General features: G+C 38.7%; 1 protein-coding gene across 37 annotated transcripts in view; it reads right to left on the reverse strand.

The window, feature by feature from the left end:
* CDC14B (cell division cycle 14B) overlaps positions 1 to 19,366 on the reverse strand; it is a 164,754-nt gene that overhangs the window by 48,428 nt on the left and 96,960 nt on the right. For 14 of the 37 annotated variants that reach the window (XM_086315538.1, XM_086315536.1, XM_086315550.1 and 11 more), the window contains 5 exons: positions 18,463 to 18,550; positions 17,922 to 18,152; positions 10,967 to 11,105; positions 10,347 to 10,506; positions 9,543 to 9,640 (listed from right to left, as the gene is read on the reverse strand). In XM_086315538.1, coding sequence (XP_086171664.1) covers positions 9,543 to 9,640; positions 10,347 to 10,506; positions 10,967 to 11,105; positions 17,922 to 18,152; positions 18,463 to 18,550 — 716 coding nt within the window. Of the gene's footprint in view, positions 1 to 132; positions 250 to 4,868; positions 5,014 to 9,542; positions 9,641 to 10,346; positions 10,507 to 10,966; positions 11,106 to 17,921; positions 18,153 to 18,462; positions 18,551 to 19,366 lie in introns of all 37 variants that reach the window. The other 23 variants (XM_086315532.1, XM_086417051.1, XM_086315545.1 and 20 more) reach the window with 3 other exon arrangements.

Genomic DNA, 19,366 nt, shown 5'->3' on the forward strand with positions numbered 1-19,366 from the left:
CAAGTCAAACATTTTTGATTAATTTCCCATCACTGGGACTTTGCTTTCTCCTGTCTTCATTTCTATTTCCAGAAGATTAAACTGGAAAGCCAATATTTGAAACACTTCAGAAGAGTAGGGTTCTTTTCTCACCTTTTAAAACTGCTTTTTCTTGAAGCAGATCTGGTGCTTCTTTTAGTAATGCCTGCACTGCCAGAAATGTTAGGTTCAGATGTTTTACAGCTCTGAACACTGGACTGAAGAATTACTCTGAAAATAGTTGGAAAAAAATAACATTATATTCACTGAAACAATTTGCAAATACTTGACAGAGGAGGGCATTTTTGCACTTTAGTGCAAATTACTTTCTTGAGAACGGATAGAATTTTCCATAAACACATTTGTCAAAAAAAAAAAAAAAAAAAAATCTGAAACACACTCTTACATCAAGGTCTTTTGAAATAAAGCATCTCATTTCCCTATGAAGGTTTACACGAAGATAACCAGAAAACTTTGCTTTTGGAAAATTAATCACCCAGCATGTCAAGCAATTCCCACACCAAAGAAATCAATCAGAAAGACAAATTTCTGTGCCCCAAAGTAAAATCAGATTCTTAGAATTCTAGTCATGAAACAAGAAATCATTTTAAAACCCTAATTCTAAAGACTATGAACATAAATATATACACAGAATTCACTCTTCAAAGATGGAAGAACAAGTAACAGAACTCAAGTCAACTTGAATCAAACTCAAGTCAAACGCATGTTTTTTATAACATTTCAAATTTTAAAAAGATGTTCAAAGCAATTTTTAAAAATCTGGATTACAATTACCTACTAAGTCATCAACTACCATTAAAATGAAATTGTTTTAATTTTGTGAAACTTTATTTAATTAGACTCTAGACATCTCAAGGAACTGATACCTATGGGAGTAGACTGCCCAGGAGGCAAATGAACAAATCAGAAAGAACCCCTCAGATAAAGCCCACATAGAATACCTGCTCAAAAATACAGGGTGTTTTAAATTTCCCCATGGAACTGTCATAGGGACAACAGCAGAAAACACCAAAAAATTTTATAAGCAATTGTTTTCTTCAAGAGATAATGACTAAAACACTGAACTTCATACGTACACATTTATACACAGTCAACTCCTATTTATCTGTTAGAGAAAACACTACAAAGTTTTATCCTCACATATCCAAACATACAGGTGAGATAGCAAACAACTTCTGAGAACCCAGCTCCTGTGTAACAAGAAACCTTCACAACTAACTAGCAGTCGGTCCTACCTCCTATGCTGTGTTAACACCACAATAGTTAATAACCAAAGCCAGGTCCTTAAAATGTAGTAAATTCTTATAATTTTAGTATTACTCAAACCACAGAATAATTAGCATTTAGTAAAATGCTAACTTTTCATCATTGAAAAAACAATGGGGTTGTATTGCACTAGAGCAGAAGTCTGGAGGTCAGTGGTTTTCAAGCCATTTGGGGGAGAGGAAGGGAGAGCTGAGCGTGGGGGACTACTAGCCAAGCTGTTTCTCTTTAAATGAGAAGCATTTCTGAAAGCCTTATGAATGAGGCCTTCAATATCACTGAAGGAAACTGATCCTGGGTAAGCGAGTCAATGCTTGATTCAGGGTTTCTAATAGAGTTTTATCATCCCATATGTTGACTGTTTTAACAAAACAGAAAATGTATATGCTGACATAGTTACATGATCAAAAAGGGCACCAACCGCTCTGGCATATAAATTCTATCATTGAAAACAAGGAGTTATTTTTAAATTCTTTTTCATTTTATAAAGTGAGGAGAAGATATTTAGTGGTCTCTGCTAAGGCTGTGAATCTAGAATTTTTCATAGAGAAAAACAAAACAACAATTCCATTGCTATTACTGAAGCCCAGGCCCAGTGCTTCATGCTACCACTGCTGTCCTGAAGCCTCTCACCCACTTAACAGGGCTCATGGTTTTTATCTCCATTTTTTATAAATGGAGAAAATGAGACTCCTGTTGGCTTTTCTGAAATACTACCTCTACTTTTCAAATAATGTGAGAAATTACTGCTAACTCATATTTTAAGCTGATAGGAAACATCTTTTAAAAATTATTTACTTCTCACTTAAAATTAGTGAGAACAATTCATGTGAAGTAATATTAGTAGCTGATAATTTATGTGCAATTTTGAAAATAAGAGCATGACAGAAATTTGGAATGCGGTAATCTCATCAATAAGATTCAGGTCACCAGTTATTTGCATTAAAAACAGACTAGTTATTTCATCTATAGGTTATATATCAATAAAGTGGGAAGAAAACACAGCAACTCAACTTAGATAGTACTTATCTTACAAATAACACCCTACGGTGGGTTAAGCTAGCCAACAAGGGTGAAGTGTTTACTCTGCCATGGGGATGCGAGAACTCAGTACCTCCCACCCTGCACACCGAGCCAACCGCACAGCTTTGCAGGACAACATTCAGCACATGTCATTTCTCCTTTCCATCTTTTCCTGACAGAACCCTCAGTCCTACTTTCTATCTCCTGCCCATGCTAGAATTCCTTTTCTTCTCTGCAATATCTTTTGAGGGCCAGTATTTTCAGATTTTGGATACAAAAATATCTGCAACTTGAGGCAAAGCAAAAAAATTTGAAAAGCTCTAATCAATCAAGTCATACAGTGCTCTGAAGTAAATGTTCATTCCAAAAAGAGGCTCCATCATGCAACCATGCACTATTTACACTGGCTGTCCGCCAGCGATACAAAAAGAGCCTTCAAAATGATGGGCCTGAGACCCTGAAACATGCAGAGGTCCCCTTCCTACTGTCTATGAGGTCCTTTGCAGCATGTGAAGCGCCATTATAGGCGAGCTCTCTAGGCATGCCAGGCAACAACCTATCAGGCAATGAACGCTCCATCATCAGCCAATAGAGGCGAATGTCGACAGCAGTACCCTGGAGTAGTTACCTCTAAAGATAATTACACAGATTATACCTGTTTACATCACTGTTACTGTTGAAACCTTTTGGTTTCCATAAATTGAAAATTAATCAGAGCAGGCTAAAGTAAATACTCTGATTTGGGTCTAGAAACACAGTGGCAAATGTCAGTAATGACAAAAAAACGTTATGTCCTGGCACAGAACACCAAAAAGGGCCTGATAGAGATCATTTTTAAACATACTTTGCAAAAAATAATATAAGCATGAAATGCCTAAATACTATTAGCAATGACCCCACCTGTTCTAATGGCCACTCAGAATAGTTTGAGAAGAATAAATCTACGCAGTGCATGATGTTCCTGAGTCAGAATGTGTGAAATCTAAGATCAGTAAGAGAAGTAAAGGAACAAAACAAAACATTGTAAAGGGATAATTTTTATCAGAAATACTGCATATGTAATAATAAGCTTGGGCTTCCCAGGTGGTGCTAGTGGTAAAGAACCCGCCTGCCAATGCAGGAGATGTAAGAGAAGTGGGTTCAATCCCTGGGTTGGGAAGATCCCCTGGAGGAGGAAATTGCAACCCCAAGTCCCACGGACAGAGGAGCCTGGCAGGCTATAGTCCACAGGGTTGCAAAGAGTCAGACACAACTGAAAAGACATAGCAAGCAAGCAAATAGTAAGTCTATACCAATAAGATATTTTTAAAATAGCATAAATAGGAACATGTTAAGCAGATTTTCCTTAAATTTGAAAAGAAAAGCATCTGCTAGATTTTTAAATCTTTTCTAGCCATTTGAAGACATTCAGTGAAAGCACAAAGAACTGGAGTTGGTTGCAATGGAATTATACTTTGGAGGAGATCCTAGAAGGCACTTTTGTATTCCTTTATAACTCCCAAGTCCAAGTCAGAACAGGACAAGAAATTCTTAAAATTTGAGCTAATGAAAAAATTCAGAGAAAAAAGAATGCAGCCTGGATGTAAGAGGGTAGCAGGGAACCACAGTTTCACAAGACACATCCTCCTTCTCTGTGCTCTTGCTCTTAACTACACGATGTTCTCCAGTAAGCTTCTTGCCACATTCTTCTGCAGAAAAGGAGTCTCTCCACTGTGAAGGTATTCATTTAATGACAAAGAGTATTAGGAGAAGACAGACTGTGCCTCCACTAGTCTAATAAGAACATTCTGATTACTTGTGGGAACGGAGGACAGTGGGAGCGCAAGGAGCACAGTAATTGTCATATGGAAACACACAGACAAGAGACTCCAGTCTTCTCTGCTTCCCTACTTTCCTTCCGCACCAAGTGCTGAAAACCATACTTAACTGTATTCCCTAAAGAGGAGGAAGTGAAACAAGGCAGAGGAGAAAATTTTGCTTCCTTAAGATAGAAGACTGGGCCTGCTGAGAGACCACTGTGTACGATGGCAGAATCAGGGGTGAAAAAGGATGCAATGCTCATGAGACCTCATGGCTACAAAATCACCTTTGCTAACAGCAGAAAACCAGTGGGAAAATTCTTTTTGCTAGATTAGAAAGACTATATTAAAGATATCTACTTAAGAACACCAGAGCAAAGTTGTACAGACAACTGATTGAAAGAAAAGCCATCCCAAGGATCCCAAACTAACTATATATTTTTGACAGGAAAAAGAAACTACTTCACTGTCATCATAAATTGCTGTTTCAAAAAAATCTGTTAAGAGTAAGTGCATTTTAAAAACAAAGTGTGTTATTTTTAACGTCCCTTGTACGAAACTAACAGTGAAGACTTCCTTCCCTACCACCAACCCAGGAAGAGCAAAGATTCAGAATAAGAACCTTGGAAAAAAAGGCAAATCAAACAAAGCTAGAAGAGCTGATAGTGAGAAAAACATGCATCATGAGAAAAACACTGGACACCAGAGGTGAGCACTAGTAGAGAAATGGAATGGGACACTTACACAGCAGCTATCTGTCAAAGGTCCTGATGGCTACTGTGTTCTTAGACCATCGAGACAGAATAGCAGGATGGGGAGAATGTAGTCACAAACAATCCACCAGATGACAATACTACACAGTGCAGAGGTCAGCACAGCTAGGGAACATCTGGAAAGGGGCAAAGGGGAAAGAACAGATGTTCAAACTGAGAAGCCAATAAATAAATAAATAAAGCCACGTGTGAATTTCAGATACCCTGCAACGCAAAGGGGCAGGAAACAGGGATCAAACTTTGCTGTTTTATGCTGGGGGGCAAAAAGCTGTCTTCAGTTTTGAACAAATTTGATATTTGGTAACAAAAGATTAAACCCAATCTCTAGTTGGATAACTACCCCATGTTAATTTAAATTGTATGATACAGAAATTAGAGTCACAGCTATGTGATTGAAATTCTTTAAAAAGCACAATAACCACACAGAAAACCAAATCACAGACAAAAATGAGGCAAAACCAACCAACCAAAAAAAAAACACCCAAACCCCTGAACTGATAATTAACAACAATCTCATAGGAGGCACAATTAAATATAAGTGGACACAACGCAGCACGTGTCTGCATTCTAGATTTTCATCTGTTCCTCTAGTAAAGCTCATGGCAAGATAATTATTTTCCAGTGATGAAGCATATCTACCTACACTGTTAAGGGGGTTCTATGGGATTATTCAAGGATAACCATATCTGTATTTTTACCTGCTCCCATAGGATGCACTTCCATTCTTCATACATCGTTTTCCTTTACCCCTAGCAAACCTAGCAGAAGTCATCAGCACGGTGCAGAAAGACAGGTAGCATGGATGAAGTTATAAAATCTACCAAGTCAATTTTAGCAGAGACAATAAGACTTGCCATTACGTTTTGGGTATCACTTGAAGATCATCATGCTACATCATTGCCTGTCTTCATGGTAGTCGGGATCAGAGAAGCTCTCTGACAAAATCACTAATTTCATAATTTCTAATACTTTAATTCTCCCCAAATATTGACTCTTTGTGAAATAGAAATCAATGACTGGATGTACTATACAATTTTCTTCTAAGAATCATCAGTACTTTTCTATTTTTTCACTCACTTTCCCTCTTACAAGTATTTTCATTTGGCTAAGTACCAGCAGTGAAGCAAAATAACATGTCCACATTGACACATGGGAGAAACATTTCAGATTTTTAACCCAAGCTTCTGCTCAGGAGACTTTTACTTCTAAAAGGGGACTTTTAACTTCTAAAACAACACAAAGACTTTGGAAGGAAAAGAAATCTCCAGTTGACCTTTTCTGGGGCCAAAGGAACTACAAAGAAGAGCAAAGAAGAGATGATTGTAACAGTCAAGAGGGTTGGAAAAAGCAGAGAGAATAAGGAACGAGAAGGATGGAAAATCTACTGTGACTAATCTTAAATTCTCCAGGGCCTTTACACATTATTAAGAGCTTAGAATTTCAGCATTTTGCTTTTTCCTTTAAAAGTGTGACTTAAAAGCTTATTAATTGTGTGCATGGGGAGAGGACAGTTTGGGGATTATTCTATTGTTTAAGGGATTATAAATACAATTAAAGGGAATCAGCAGTGAAAGCTGAGGGCTGGGGTTCCATCACTGGTCAGGGAATTAAGATCCCACAAGCCATGAAGCATGGCCAAAACAAAAAGATTGTTTAACATATGCCAAGAGTGCTTCACAAGGGCCCAGTGCCTTTTACACCTTTTGGGATAAGGTGGGGTGTAACTAAGCAAATGGATAGCATAGAGGCTGGAATTTTCTCCATGGGTTGTTGCTAGTTACTATCATTCAGCCATCCATCAAGTTCCATCTCAGGGAACTGCACATACCAAGATAAATATCACAGCATCTCGTGTCACCTTCTGGTTTCCAACAATATTTCTAATTTTAGTCTACATTCGTTGCTTTCTTTTATGTTACCACAAACCTTTGATCTATGGAAGAGACTTTCATAGTTTCATTTTTTTAGAAGGGAGCATCGAATGATTTGTACTCTTATAAAACATATTCACAAGGTGGCAGACAGAGTTACTGAAGGAAATTTCCTTTAAGCATCATCAAACTCAAGAACCTTGACTAAGCAGAATTCCCATCCCCTGACTCGCAACTTGACTTCTGAACAGAAGGCAACAAGCTATTGAGAAATAAACTGATGCTGCAGATTTTTTAAAACAGAACAAAAAACCTGGACATAACTAAAAGCAACCCCACAAAATCATTCATTTTATAGGGCTTGTGATTCCAAGTGTGGCCCCTGGACCAGCAGCATCTTTGACACCTGGGAGCTTGCCAGGAAAGAAATGCAGAATCAGACGGCATCCCAGACCCAGTGACCATTATCTGCATTTTAACAAGCTGCCCAGGAGACTCAAACGCACACTGAGGTTTGAACAGCACTGCTCTAGGGCACTGGCTGTTTCCTCCTGTAGAAAACTGGCTTCAGAATGATTATCTGGAGGGACGATACTATTTTTAAATATAAGGAACCATTAAGACCTTAAATGATGACTTGAAATTAAAAGCAAAATGGCATTTGGAATTTTAAAAAATTATTTAAAAATGCACATTCTTATAGCATTCTAGTTGAGTGCATGCACAACAGCAAAGAGAATGCTTAATTAATGCGTATAATCAACACTGATGCCTTTCATTCACATGGCACTTTATTATGGAAAACTCATTCCTTCCCTTTGGGTCTTTTAAGAATCTCCCAAGGCAGTGGCCCATGATGATACATCCTTTTAAGTAGAACTGAACTTTGGAATTTAAGATTATGAGAAGATACCAGTGAAGGACCACTTTTAATTAAAGAGACCTGTTCTTCAGACTTAGGGACGCAGTGAAGGAAGGAGAGAGTGGGAAAAATTGAGAAGAGTACATTGAAACATATACATTACCCTGTGTAAAATAGATGGCTAATGGAAATTTGCTGTGTAACACAGGGAGCTCAACCCGGTGCTCTGTGATGACCTAGAAGGGTAGGATGGAGGGGGCAGCTGGTGGAGAAGAGGGAAGGGATATATGTATACTTATGGCTGATTCATGTTGTTATATGGCAGAAACCAACACAACATTGTAAAGCAATTATCCTCCAATTCCAAATAAATTTTTTTCTCCTCTGGCTCAGACAGTAAAGAATCTGCCTGCAATGCAGGAGACCTGGGTTCAATCCCTGGGTCAGGAAGATCCTCTGGAGAAGGGAATGGCAATCTACTCCAGAATTCTTGTCTGGAGAATCCTATGGACAGGGGAGCCTGGCGGGCTACAGTCCGTGGGGTCACAAAGAGTCGGTCACGACTGAGAAACTAACACTACTCCTACTCGTACTACTGTGTCATAGTTTCTTACCATATTACAAGATGCTTACTGAATAATAAGATAACCTGTCTCCATCACCAGAAAGGCAGGGCTGGGGGGTGCTGCAGAATTTGGTACCCAAAGGAAGGAATCCAATGGCACAGGTGGGAGCATCTCCTAAAGAATAACTTGGGAAAAAAGTACAATGGCCAAGTTTTTTACTTTACCATCTTTCTAACGATCCTGGATATTCCTAGAGATTGAATCTCAACTAACACTTACATGAGGAACTATAAAAGGACACACACAGACAACCTAATAACTATAAAACTTGCTATTTCCACTTTAAATCTCCTTCTGTGACTTGAAAAGAATTCCTCCAACAAAAAGTTCATATAAAAATATAGTTTAATCAATTCATTGTTGACTTAAAATGACATGACATTAAGCCACCATGTCACCACTAATTAAATTCCACCATATCAAAACAAATTATGTACAGTATGGTAGTAAATTTAAACAAGTCTGCAATTGTAACAACTACAGACAAATCTACAGTCATTCTATAGTTTACATCTGCCGTCACTCTCTTGAGGATGTAAAATGGTTATGAGAAATGAATACTGCATACCATATTAGTAAACCAAGAAATCAGCCATCGCAGCCACCAGCCACAGGTGAGCTGGTATGCTCTGAAGGAGCTCAGAAAGGAGAATACCTGCCATCTAGCAGCCATCAGACTGCAGCCACTCCCCACGGTGAACCTTGAGGAGACTGGGATATGAAAACACAGAATACTGGACCCAAACAGCTGAGGTGCTGATCAAAGGAATGATTTCAGTGGGCCCAGACTTCTGTATCTTCCCATACATCTTCCCATAAATTCCTTCACTTGAGATATCTAGCTTTCTTTTATTAATGGTGATCTTTCGACACTTAGACTACCTGCCTTTTGCTGCAAACTCCTATATATCCTGGTGCCTCCCTGCACACCCCCATCACCTCCTCAGAGCAGTTCTCTCAGGGTTACTTGAAATGCTGCCTCCTAGGTTTCAAAGTCCTAAAAATTTTTAGTTGACACTTACTATCCATAGAGAAATAGTTTTCTGTATAGTGCTTTCCTATCTATACAAGCTAGAGAGGTTACAACAGAGGACAGAGATAAATAAAAGATACCTAAGAGTTTCTTAGGCAACACCTTTAGATTGTAAATAAAGTAGATACTCATTTCAAGGTGGCATAATGGTCATGCAACCATGGAGAAAATGTATAGCAAAAAATGCTCATGAAGGAAGGACCTTATACACAAATTTAAATAACAACAACCACACGAAGGAAATCAGACTCACGTGAGAGGAATAGCGTTTGTTTTTGACTGTCTTCTGCTTTTCAGGGCCCGAAGTCTATCCCCTTGTGTCACTCCACTGATTTCGTCATCATCACTGTACTGTATAAGTAGAGAAACACTGAGCTAATGACTTAAGCTGTACTTATTAATGCAGTGAAGCACAGCAGCTATATATATCCATACAGATCATACACAGACACATACAAATATATTCATACTTCAACTTTCTTATGAACTCTAAATTATCTTGCTGCTTTCAAAATAAAGCTATAGGACACATTTCAGGACACCTGAAAGCTGACTTTCACAAAGAACCCAATAGCCCTCTTATTATAAAACATTTTGACAGTGAAGAGGCATAATGGGTTTTCAATATTGAAAACACTTTCTTTAAATTTTGCAATCCACTTACCACTACAAAACATATTTAGTATTGCTACCCCCTAAATTCTTGGTTCTTTAAGGTTCCCCATTTGCAAACAAGTGGTCTCCTAAATCAGCTATCATGAAATGGGAAAAAATGGGGAGAGGGGGTATCACTAGGTCCATATAAAGGGTTTACTTTACATACCTCTTTTTATCCCAGTGTCTTGTGAGTAAACAAAACATAAACTTTAGTTTTAAGGACACATAACTTTGAACTATTTTGACTAAAAAGTTCCTAGACAGGGCAATAAGTATAAAAAATATGTGACGATAATCCCTCAGAATGTGCTTTATTTATCTACAGTTTTCTCCACGCCCTAAAACCTTCTCAACAGCACTTAAAGCAATGACAACAGCATGATGGGGGTGGTTCAATTACCAGTTCAGGTTCTTGCTTGTCTTGATTCTCGACCCCATTGATTGAAATGTCATCCACAGCCAAAAGGAGTTTTGAGACAGCCGCTCTGTGTTTTCCATTCTCCTGACCCCTCAACTTTTGACGGAAATAGTCACCTTCTATCCAGAGGCTTGCCTGTTTCCTACAGCATTTAAGTAACAATATCAAAATACAGCCTTCCAGAAAGAAACATACCAACAACTTTCTCCTACTGCTGTTGCCAGGGACTAAGAAAAATTCTAATTCCCATCACCTTCCAGACCCATGAATTCCTGAGGAACTACTGATAGCGCAGTTCGTAAAGAATTCGTCTGCAATGCAGGAGACCCCAGTTCGATTCCTGGGTTGGGAAGATCCACTGGAGATGGGGCAGGCTACCCACTCTAGAATTCATGGGCTTCTTTTGTGGCTCAGCTGGTAAAGAATCTGCCTGCAATGCAGAAGACCTGAATTCGATCCCTGGGTTGGGAAGATCCCCTGGAGAACGGAAAGGCTACCCACTCCAGTATTCTGGCCTGGAGAATTCCATGGACTATACAGTCCATATGGTCACAAAGAGTTGGACACAACTGAGTGACTCACTTTCACTTCCATCCACTTACATCATCAAAAATTGCTGCTGTGGTCCAATCACCGAGCCAGGTCTGCAGATTCTGACCCAAGCAATGGTCTCGGTTGCTGTCATCCTGTAATGCTTCATGATGTAGCAGGCTATCAAAGTGCCTGTTCGTCCAAGGCCAGCTTAGGAAAGAAACAAACCAATGAGACCTGGTCTCATCTGCTTCAGAATTTTGTTGGGCAGGTAGAATTTTTTTTTTTTAAAGCTTCCCAGGATTCTGCTCCCCTCAACAATGCTTCTCATGTTTTGATATAAAGTACAACCAACTAGAGAGCATTAATTGGTATGTGATGCAGCCTAGAAACAGAGATTCCTAAAATCTCCCACATGATTCTATGTTTAACCCAAATCCACTTTCTAAGAGATAATTCTCAGTAACAGTGTTTTATACTCTGGGTTTTCAGTTAATAATACCATCATCTTTCTAAAAATATAAGCTTAAAATCTTATACTTTCTCCCTCACCCAACATTTTTTTCTACTCTACTTTTATACATATTTGCACATGGACTTTTCTCCCCACTCTATTCCTGTTGTCCTTCTTTACTCTCATCTTGACTAGTATCATTACCTCCTGCGATGATTAATTCTAATTGTCAATCTGGTAGGTGTAGTTCGATGAGATTGGTAGATTCTGAGTAAGCTGACTGCCCTCCATACTGTGGGTAGGCCTCATCCAATTAATTGAAAGTCTGAAAAGAACAAAATATCCACCTCCCAAAGCAGAGACATTGCCAACAAAGGTCTGTATAGTCAAAGCTATGGTTTTTCCAGTAGTCATGTATGGATGTGAGAGCTGGACTATAAAAAAGGCTGAGTGCCCAAGAATTGATGCTTTTGAACTGTAGTGTTGGAGAAGACTCTAGAGAGTCCCTTGGACTGCAAGGAGATCAAACCAGTAATCCTAAAGGAAGTCAACCCCGAATATTCATTGAAAGGATTGATGCTAAAGCTGAAGCCACTTGATGTGAAGAGCCAACTCATTAGAATAAGACCCTGATGCTGGGAAAGATTGAAGGCAGGAGAATAAGGGGGCAACAGAGGACAAGATGGTTAAATGGCATCACTGATTCAATGGACATGAGTTGGAGCAAGCTCTGGGAGATGGTGAGAGACAGGGAGGCCTGGCCTGCTGCAGTCCATGGGGTTGCAAAGAGTCGAACATGACTGAGCAACTGAACAACAAAGTTAGAGGGAATTTTCTACCAGACAGGCTTTGGACTTCAACTGCACCACTGGCTCTCTTTGGGTCTCCAGTCTGCCAGTCCACACTGCAGCTTTTATACTCACCAGCCTATATAGTCCCATAAGCCAGTTCCTTATAATAAATCTCCTTCTCTACATGCACATATCCTACTAGTTCTATTTCTCTGAGAAACTCAAACTAACACAGATTTTGGTACTGTGAAGTGGCATACTACTCAAACACTATGTAAAAATGTGGAAGTGACTTTGGCATTGGGACTGTAAAGACCAGGAGAGTTTTAAGGCACATAATAGAAAAAACCTAGACTGCCTTGAAGAGACTATTGGTAGGAGGAACATGGACATTAATGGAGATTTCAGTGCAGACTCACGTGGAAACTGAAAGGAAAGCAATTCTTATTAGAAAGTGGCAAAAAAACACCCAGAAACCACCTAGCTGAATTGTGCTCTAGCGCTTTGTGGCAGAGAGAACTTCTGAGTGACAGCCTTGGACATTTAACACAGTAGATTTAAATTCATTAGCAAAGTGCTGAAGGTCCAGCCTGGTTTCTCCTGACTGACATGAGAGAGAGAGAGAGAGATGAATCGAAGAAGTAATAGTTAAGCAAAAAGGAATGACAAACTGAACATTCAGAAAACTCTAGGCCTAGTCAATCTGAAAAAAGAGAGAAAGTGTATTCTGGATACCAAGCCTAAGATTAAAAAATAAATTCCATAATGATATTACCCATGGATTTAATCATGGGTAATTAAAAGCCATCTCAGCAAAAACCAAAAACATTGATAGGATTACAGTAGAAGACACACTGACAGTTTGGACTAAAGGGGAGGATGAAACAGGGCTAAATAGGATGAAATAAAAGAAGGCTTTTTTTTTTTAGGTTTCAGGGATTCCATAGGACTGGACAACGGAACTGGTTGCAAATAAGCCCCATCCTTCAAGAGAAGGTTAGTATGACTCTAAGGGTGATGCAGAGGTCAGCCTGGCTGCCAATACAACCACAGGCCCAGAGGTCGAGGCTGTCTGCTCCTAGGTTTCACAGGGCAGGGCCTCCTGCATAGTTTCAGCAGGCCAGGCTGCCCCTGCTCATAGCCACAGGGGCAGGGCTGCCATCCCAGTGGACCTGTTGAACAGAGAAAGGAGCTAAAGAGCCTCAAGATCCAATGGCATTTGCTTTGCTAGGATCTGAACTTGCCTGGGACCTGTCACTACTTTCTGATTTCTCTCATTTGGAACAGGAATATCTATCCTATTCCCGTTACATTATTTTACTTTATAAGTACATAACTTGTCTGGTTTCAGAAGTTCACAGACAGAGAGGAATTTGCCTCAGGATAAATCATACCTGAAGTGTCAACCATGATTCAGGAGATATTTAGATGAGACTTTACACATAGAATTGATACTGTAATGGGTTAAGACTTTGGGGACTGTTGGGAAAGAGTGAATGCATTTTACCTCAAATAGACACTAGGTGCCCAGAGAACAGAATGTTATGGACTGAACTGTGCCTCCCCAAATCCAGATGTTGAAGTCCTTACCTCCCCATAAGACTGTTTCTGGAAAAAGGGCCTTTGCAGAGGAAATTAAAGTTAAATTAGGGTTATGGAGTGAGGGGGGCACCTAATACAATAAGACTTGTGTCCTTTCTTATAAGAGAGGAAGAGATAGCAGGACTGACTATATAAAGAGGACAAAGAAAAGGCAGCTGGCTATAAGCCAGGAAAAAAGGCCTCACCAGAAATCAGCACCTTCACCTTCAACTTCTGGCCTCTAAAATTGTGAGAAAGTAAGTCTTATGCTCTACTGACTGAGCTAGTCAGGCAACTCTCAATTATAAGAAAATAAATTTTTTGTTGTTTAGTATTCTATTATAGTACTTAGAGCAAATCAATACACTGCCAATGAATCTTCCTTTTCCCTTGATAATCCAACCTTCACACCATCATCAGTTTTCTTCACCAAAGATCTTATCATATCAAATTCTCTTCAGATTTTTAACTGGTCAGCAGTGAACTTCAGAGTTTCCCAACCTCAGCACTATTGACATTTGGAGTGAGATAATTCTTTATTGTGGTGGCTATCCTGTGCATTTCAGCTGAAAATCACCTCAACTGCTTATTATAGTTGGAAAAAAATGAAATAACCAAAGTTGGATTTTGTTTTATTTTTTAGATTCGGCAAAATATGCCTAATATAAACTTTATCATTTGAATGGATTTTTGTTTATGAATCACTTTCCTGATTTCAATTACTTCTCTATGATTCTGTTTAGCTCACTGAGGTTTCTTTTGGGGTAGGTGATACGAAAATTTATTACTATCAGGATTTCACCATCAAAACTTATGATCTTGGTCTTTCCTTTTAGCCTTTTGTATAACACCAAAAGAGAGACATTGGCTACTTTGACAACCTTAAAGCAGATTCCAGGAATGTCACCAACAGCATGACCTTTGCAACCAAATCCAGCAACCAGAACTTCATCATTTTCCTCAGAAACATTCAAACAACAAAGGCTGTGATTATTTTGTCATTCTTGATTCGCTAAACCTGATACACTTCCTGATGGCAGAATTTGGCTGTCTGGCTTCAACGCCTACTTCTTCTGCCACAATTCCCTTTGCATGAGAAGCGCCTCCAAAAGGACTGGCCTTCGGTCCTAATAGGCTTTCTTGGACTGTCTATCGTACCACCTGTGATGGCGATGGAGCTTCCCAGCAGTATGAAGACTGCAACACTTGTCCATCCTGCCGGCGCCACAGACCTAAGCAAAAGAGCTCATGGAGCATTTTTAAGACAGTCATTTTAAATTTTTTAATTCAAAGATCTATGTCCCTTTGGGGTCAGTTTCTGATCATTTTAACCATTTTAAAATGCAGAGACAGCATCATTAACAAATTAACATCACTACTACTATGTCCCAAGTATACTTGAGACAAATTATATTCTGTTGGTTGGTGGTCACAGAGTTCTGTATAAGTCTGTTAGATACAGATGGTTTGTTGTGCTGTTCAAGTCCTCTATTTCCTTATCTTCTGTCTGACTGTCCCAACCACTGTTGAAGATGGGATATTTAAATTTCCAACTATTACAGTACAACTGTTTTCTCCTTCAAGTCTGTCAATTTTTCCCTCTTGTATTTTGAACATCTGTTATTAGGCATGTAAAAGTTTATAATTGTTCTATATATATATATATTCTTGCTCTGTTGAAACCTTTGTTAATATATAACGTTCTTGTCTCTTGTAATCTTCTTGATTTAAAGTCTATTTTGTCTGACAATCACCTCTCTCTTTTGGTTACAATCTACACGACATTTTTCATCCTTTCATGTTCAACCTCTTTGTGTCTTTGGATCTAAACTTAGTATCTTTTAGGTAGCATATAGCTAGATTATTTTTGTAAGCCGTTCTTCCAATTTCTGTCTTTTGATTGGAGCGTTTACAACCAAAGTGACAACAGTAATAGCCTTTATAACCATTCACGTACGTACTTTCACAGAGATTTTAATTTCTTTATACAGCACTGAGTGACTGTCTAGAGTCCTTTCATTCGACCTTTACCATTTCCTGCAAGGCAAGCCTAGTGGCAGCAAATTCCCTCAGCTTTTAGTGATCTAGGGATATCTTAAATTCTCCATCATTTTTGAAGGACAGTTGTGCCAGACATAGGATTTATGGTTGACACTCTTTTTCCTTCAGCACTTTAAACATAGCAACCTACTGCCCTCTGGCCTCCAAAGTCTCTGATGAGAAATATACTGATAATCTTACTGGGATCCTTGTATGTCATAAGTTGATTCTCTTCTGTTACTTTCAGGGTTCTCTTTGTCTCTGGCTTTACAATGACTGACTGACTGCATCTTGATGTAGGTCTTGAGTTTTTCATGCTTGGAGTTTGTTGGGCTTTCTGATGTTTACATTCATGTCTTTAATCACATTTGGGAAGTTCTCAGACATTAATTCTTCAAATAATCTCCCTGCTTCTTTCTCTTGTCCCTTTGGGATTCCCAAAATCCATACACTGGCTTACTTCATGGTGTCTCAGAGTTCTCTTAGGCTTGGGTCCCGTTTCAGTCTTTTTGTTGTTGTTGTTCCTCAGACCTAGGGGCTTCCCTGGTGGCTCAGATGGTAAAGCGTCTGCCCGCAATGCGGTAGACCTGGGTTCGATCCCTGGGTTGGGAAGATCCCCTGGAGAAGGAAATGGCAACCCACTCCAGTATTCTTGCCTGGAGAATCCTATGGACAGAGGACCCTGATAGGCTACAGTCCATGGGGTCGCAAAGAGTCAGACACAACTGAGTGAGTTCACTTTTACTTTTCTCAGACCCGATCATTTCAATTATTCTGTCTTTAAGTTTGCTGATTCTTCCTTCTGCCCGCTTATGACTGCTTGTGAATCTCATCAGTAAATTTTTCATTTCAGTTCCAGAATTTCCTTTTTCCTTTTAATGCTTTGTCTCTCCTGTTGATATTTTAATTTGATTCATACATTGTTTTCTTGACTTTGTGTACATTTTCTTTTACCTCTTTGAGCACCTTTAAGACAGATGTTTTAGGAGTTCTCTGGCAGTCCACTGGTTAAAACTCCATGCTTCCACTGCAGGGGGCATAGGTTCAACCCCTGATCAGGGATACTCCCATGCCATGTGGCAACAACAACAAAAAAATATAGTTGTTTTAACACCTTTGTCTAATAAGTTCACCCTCTGGTCTTTCTTTGGGACAGTTTCCGTTGATTCATTTTTTCCTTGAAATGAGCTATCCTTTCATGTTTCTTGGCAGTCCTTGAGATATTTTGGTGAAAACTGAATTTTCAGTGAAAACTGAAAATTTGAATCTGATAATGTGGGAACTCCAGTAATTAGATTTCTTATATGCTCCAGGGTTTGCTGTTTAGTTTTTCTTTTCCCCAATGTTGGATTTTTCTTAACAAAAATATATCCCTTGTCTTTTTAGTTGAATAACCAAAAAAGAAAAGTTTAATAAATCCTAGTATATCCACACACTCATTCAATAAATACTTATTAAGTACCAGGCACTGTGCTAGTTACTGAAAATCTAGCTACTTGTTAGAAAACAAAGTCCAAAAGATAAGCTCTTTGAGTTTTCTCTGCTCACTGACATATGCCAGAACCTACCAAAGTAGGCGCTGAATAGACATTTAATGAATAAATGAATGTGATAAGCCTTTGTAGGGTTACCGATGAATACAACTTAATTTATTATACTTTCCATATGAAATTGGGGGTTTAAAAGCATTCTTTGGGACTTCCCTGGTCATCCAGTAGTTAAGAATCCACTTTCCAATGCAAGGTATGCGGGTTTGATTCCTGGTTGGAGAACTAAGACCCCACACGTCACAGGGCAACTAAGTCCACAAGCCACAACTACTGGGCCTGTGAGCTCCACAGCCCGCACAACACAACTAGAGAGCCCACACACAACTAGAGAACCCACACGCCACAACTAGAGAGAAGCCTGCACACTGCAACAGACCTAGAGCAGCCAAAATAAATAAATAAAGGTGTTCTTTATATGCACAGCTTTTTTATGCCAATACCTCAATAAAGTAGTTTTACGAAAAAAAGCAAACCACAAAAGGAAAAAAAAAGACTCTTTAAAACAAAGGCATCTTCATGTGTCCTTGCATATAATCTAAATGAGTACGGTGTGTTTCTATACACACATATATACATGTCCACCACTCTTTAACCAACACTAGAAACATACCTTTACAGTGTACTGCAATGGCACCCTCTGCATTTTCACAAATATCCAGAAATTCTTTAACGATGGCATCAGTAGGGGTGCTGCCATCCGCAAAGAAAAGATCATAGTGATCGAAACCAGCATTTGTAAAGCGTTTGGCATCATACATCCTTTTATTCAGACGAATAACTGTAGTAACGTTGTGATTCTTAAAATATGGAATATAAGCCTCAGGAGAATGCTGATGGTAACCTACATGAAGAAATTCACCAGATGTTGTAAAATGCAGAAAGGAAACAATGGATAACAGTATCACTTGTAACTGCATGGAAACAGTATCACTTGTAACTGCATGGAAACAGTATCTGGACTGGGGATTGAATACCAATTTGATTATAACTATGAAAAAAAAATTTAAAAATTAAAATCCAGGCAGAAAGATGAGATAAAACGTTCAAGTGTACACTTAATTAAGAGAGCAGAGCTCTGGCCTCTTTTAAAAGAAAATACCGGATGGATACTTTTAATAACAAAACTATACTGGTCTCATATTTTTGCATACCACTTTCAAGTCTGGTTCTTGAATGAGGTCCACAGAAGGCAAGAAATCGGTCTGGTATTATCCAATTTAAATCTCCATTTTCTGCTTTCTGCAAAAGGAAGATCACAATTCATTCTTATATTTAATCTCCTCTCCAGGTCCCTTTCAATAGTGAGTATCTTAAGGACTTCAAATCCATTTCCTTTAGCACAAAAGCTGTTTACAAATGACCATGAGACAGGAAACTAAAATTTATCCTGTTACGAATACTCCCAGGGAATAGTCAGCCCTCAATATCTGTGGGTTTTGCATCTGTGGATTTGGAAGGCTGACTATGAGACTTGAACACTTGTGGATTCTGATATCAACAGTGGGTCCTGGGACCAATCCCCCATGGATACCAAGAGACTATAGTTAGTTAACTTCTGGTCCTAATAACTTTCACTTAAACAGCATTTTTTTTCCCCTACAATAGTCAGCCTCTGGAAAATACAGCTGACTGCTGCTGCTATCCAGACTATGCCTAAATACTTTATTTTATCCAAGTAAATTCTTATGTAGTTGCTGCTAATCAGTAAGAAAACCAAATTTTCTATCATGAGGGATATGGAAACTTTCCTGTTTTCCTGAATTACCAATTGGCTTCCAATGTGAGCAATCATTACTTTATTGATTTTTTTTTTCTTCTTTATTTAAGAATAAAGAAGAAAAAAAATCAATCTAGGGTCCTGGTTTCTCAATATTTACTTTTTATTTCTACAGAGGCACTTTTCTATCATTTTGCTGCCTATTTAATTAGAGAAATCAATGAACATTTTTTACTAAAATTCACCAGAAAACTTAAAATCACAAGAATACAGAGATCATATCTAAACTGAAATTTAAAACACTTTACTTCCTGTTATTAAGTCTTTTGGATTGAATT

The sequence above is a fragment of the Bos grunniens genome, chromosome 8 (genome assembly GCF_055505025.1).
Source record: "Bos grunniens cultivar Pamir isolate PY7600 chromosome 8, Bosgru_T2T1.0, whole genome shotgun sequence".
Lineage (NCBI taxonomy): Eukaryota > Metazoa > Chordata > Mammalia > Artiodactyla > Bovidae > Bos > Bos grunniens.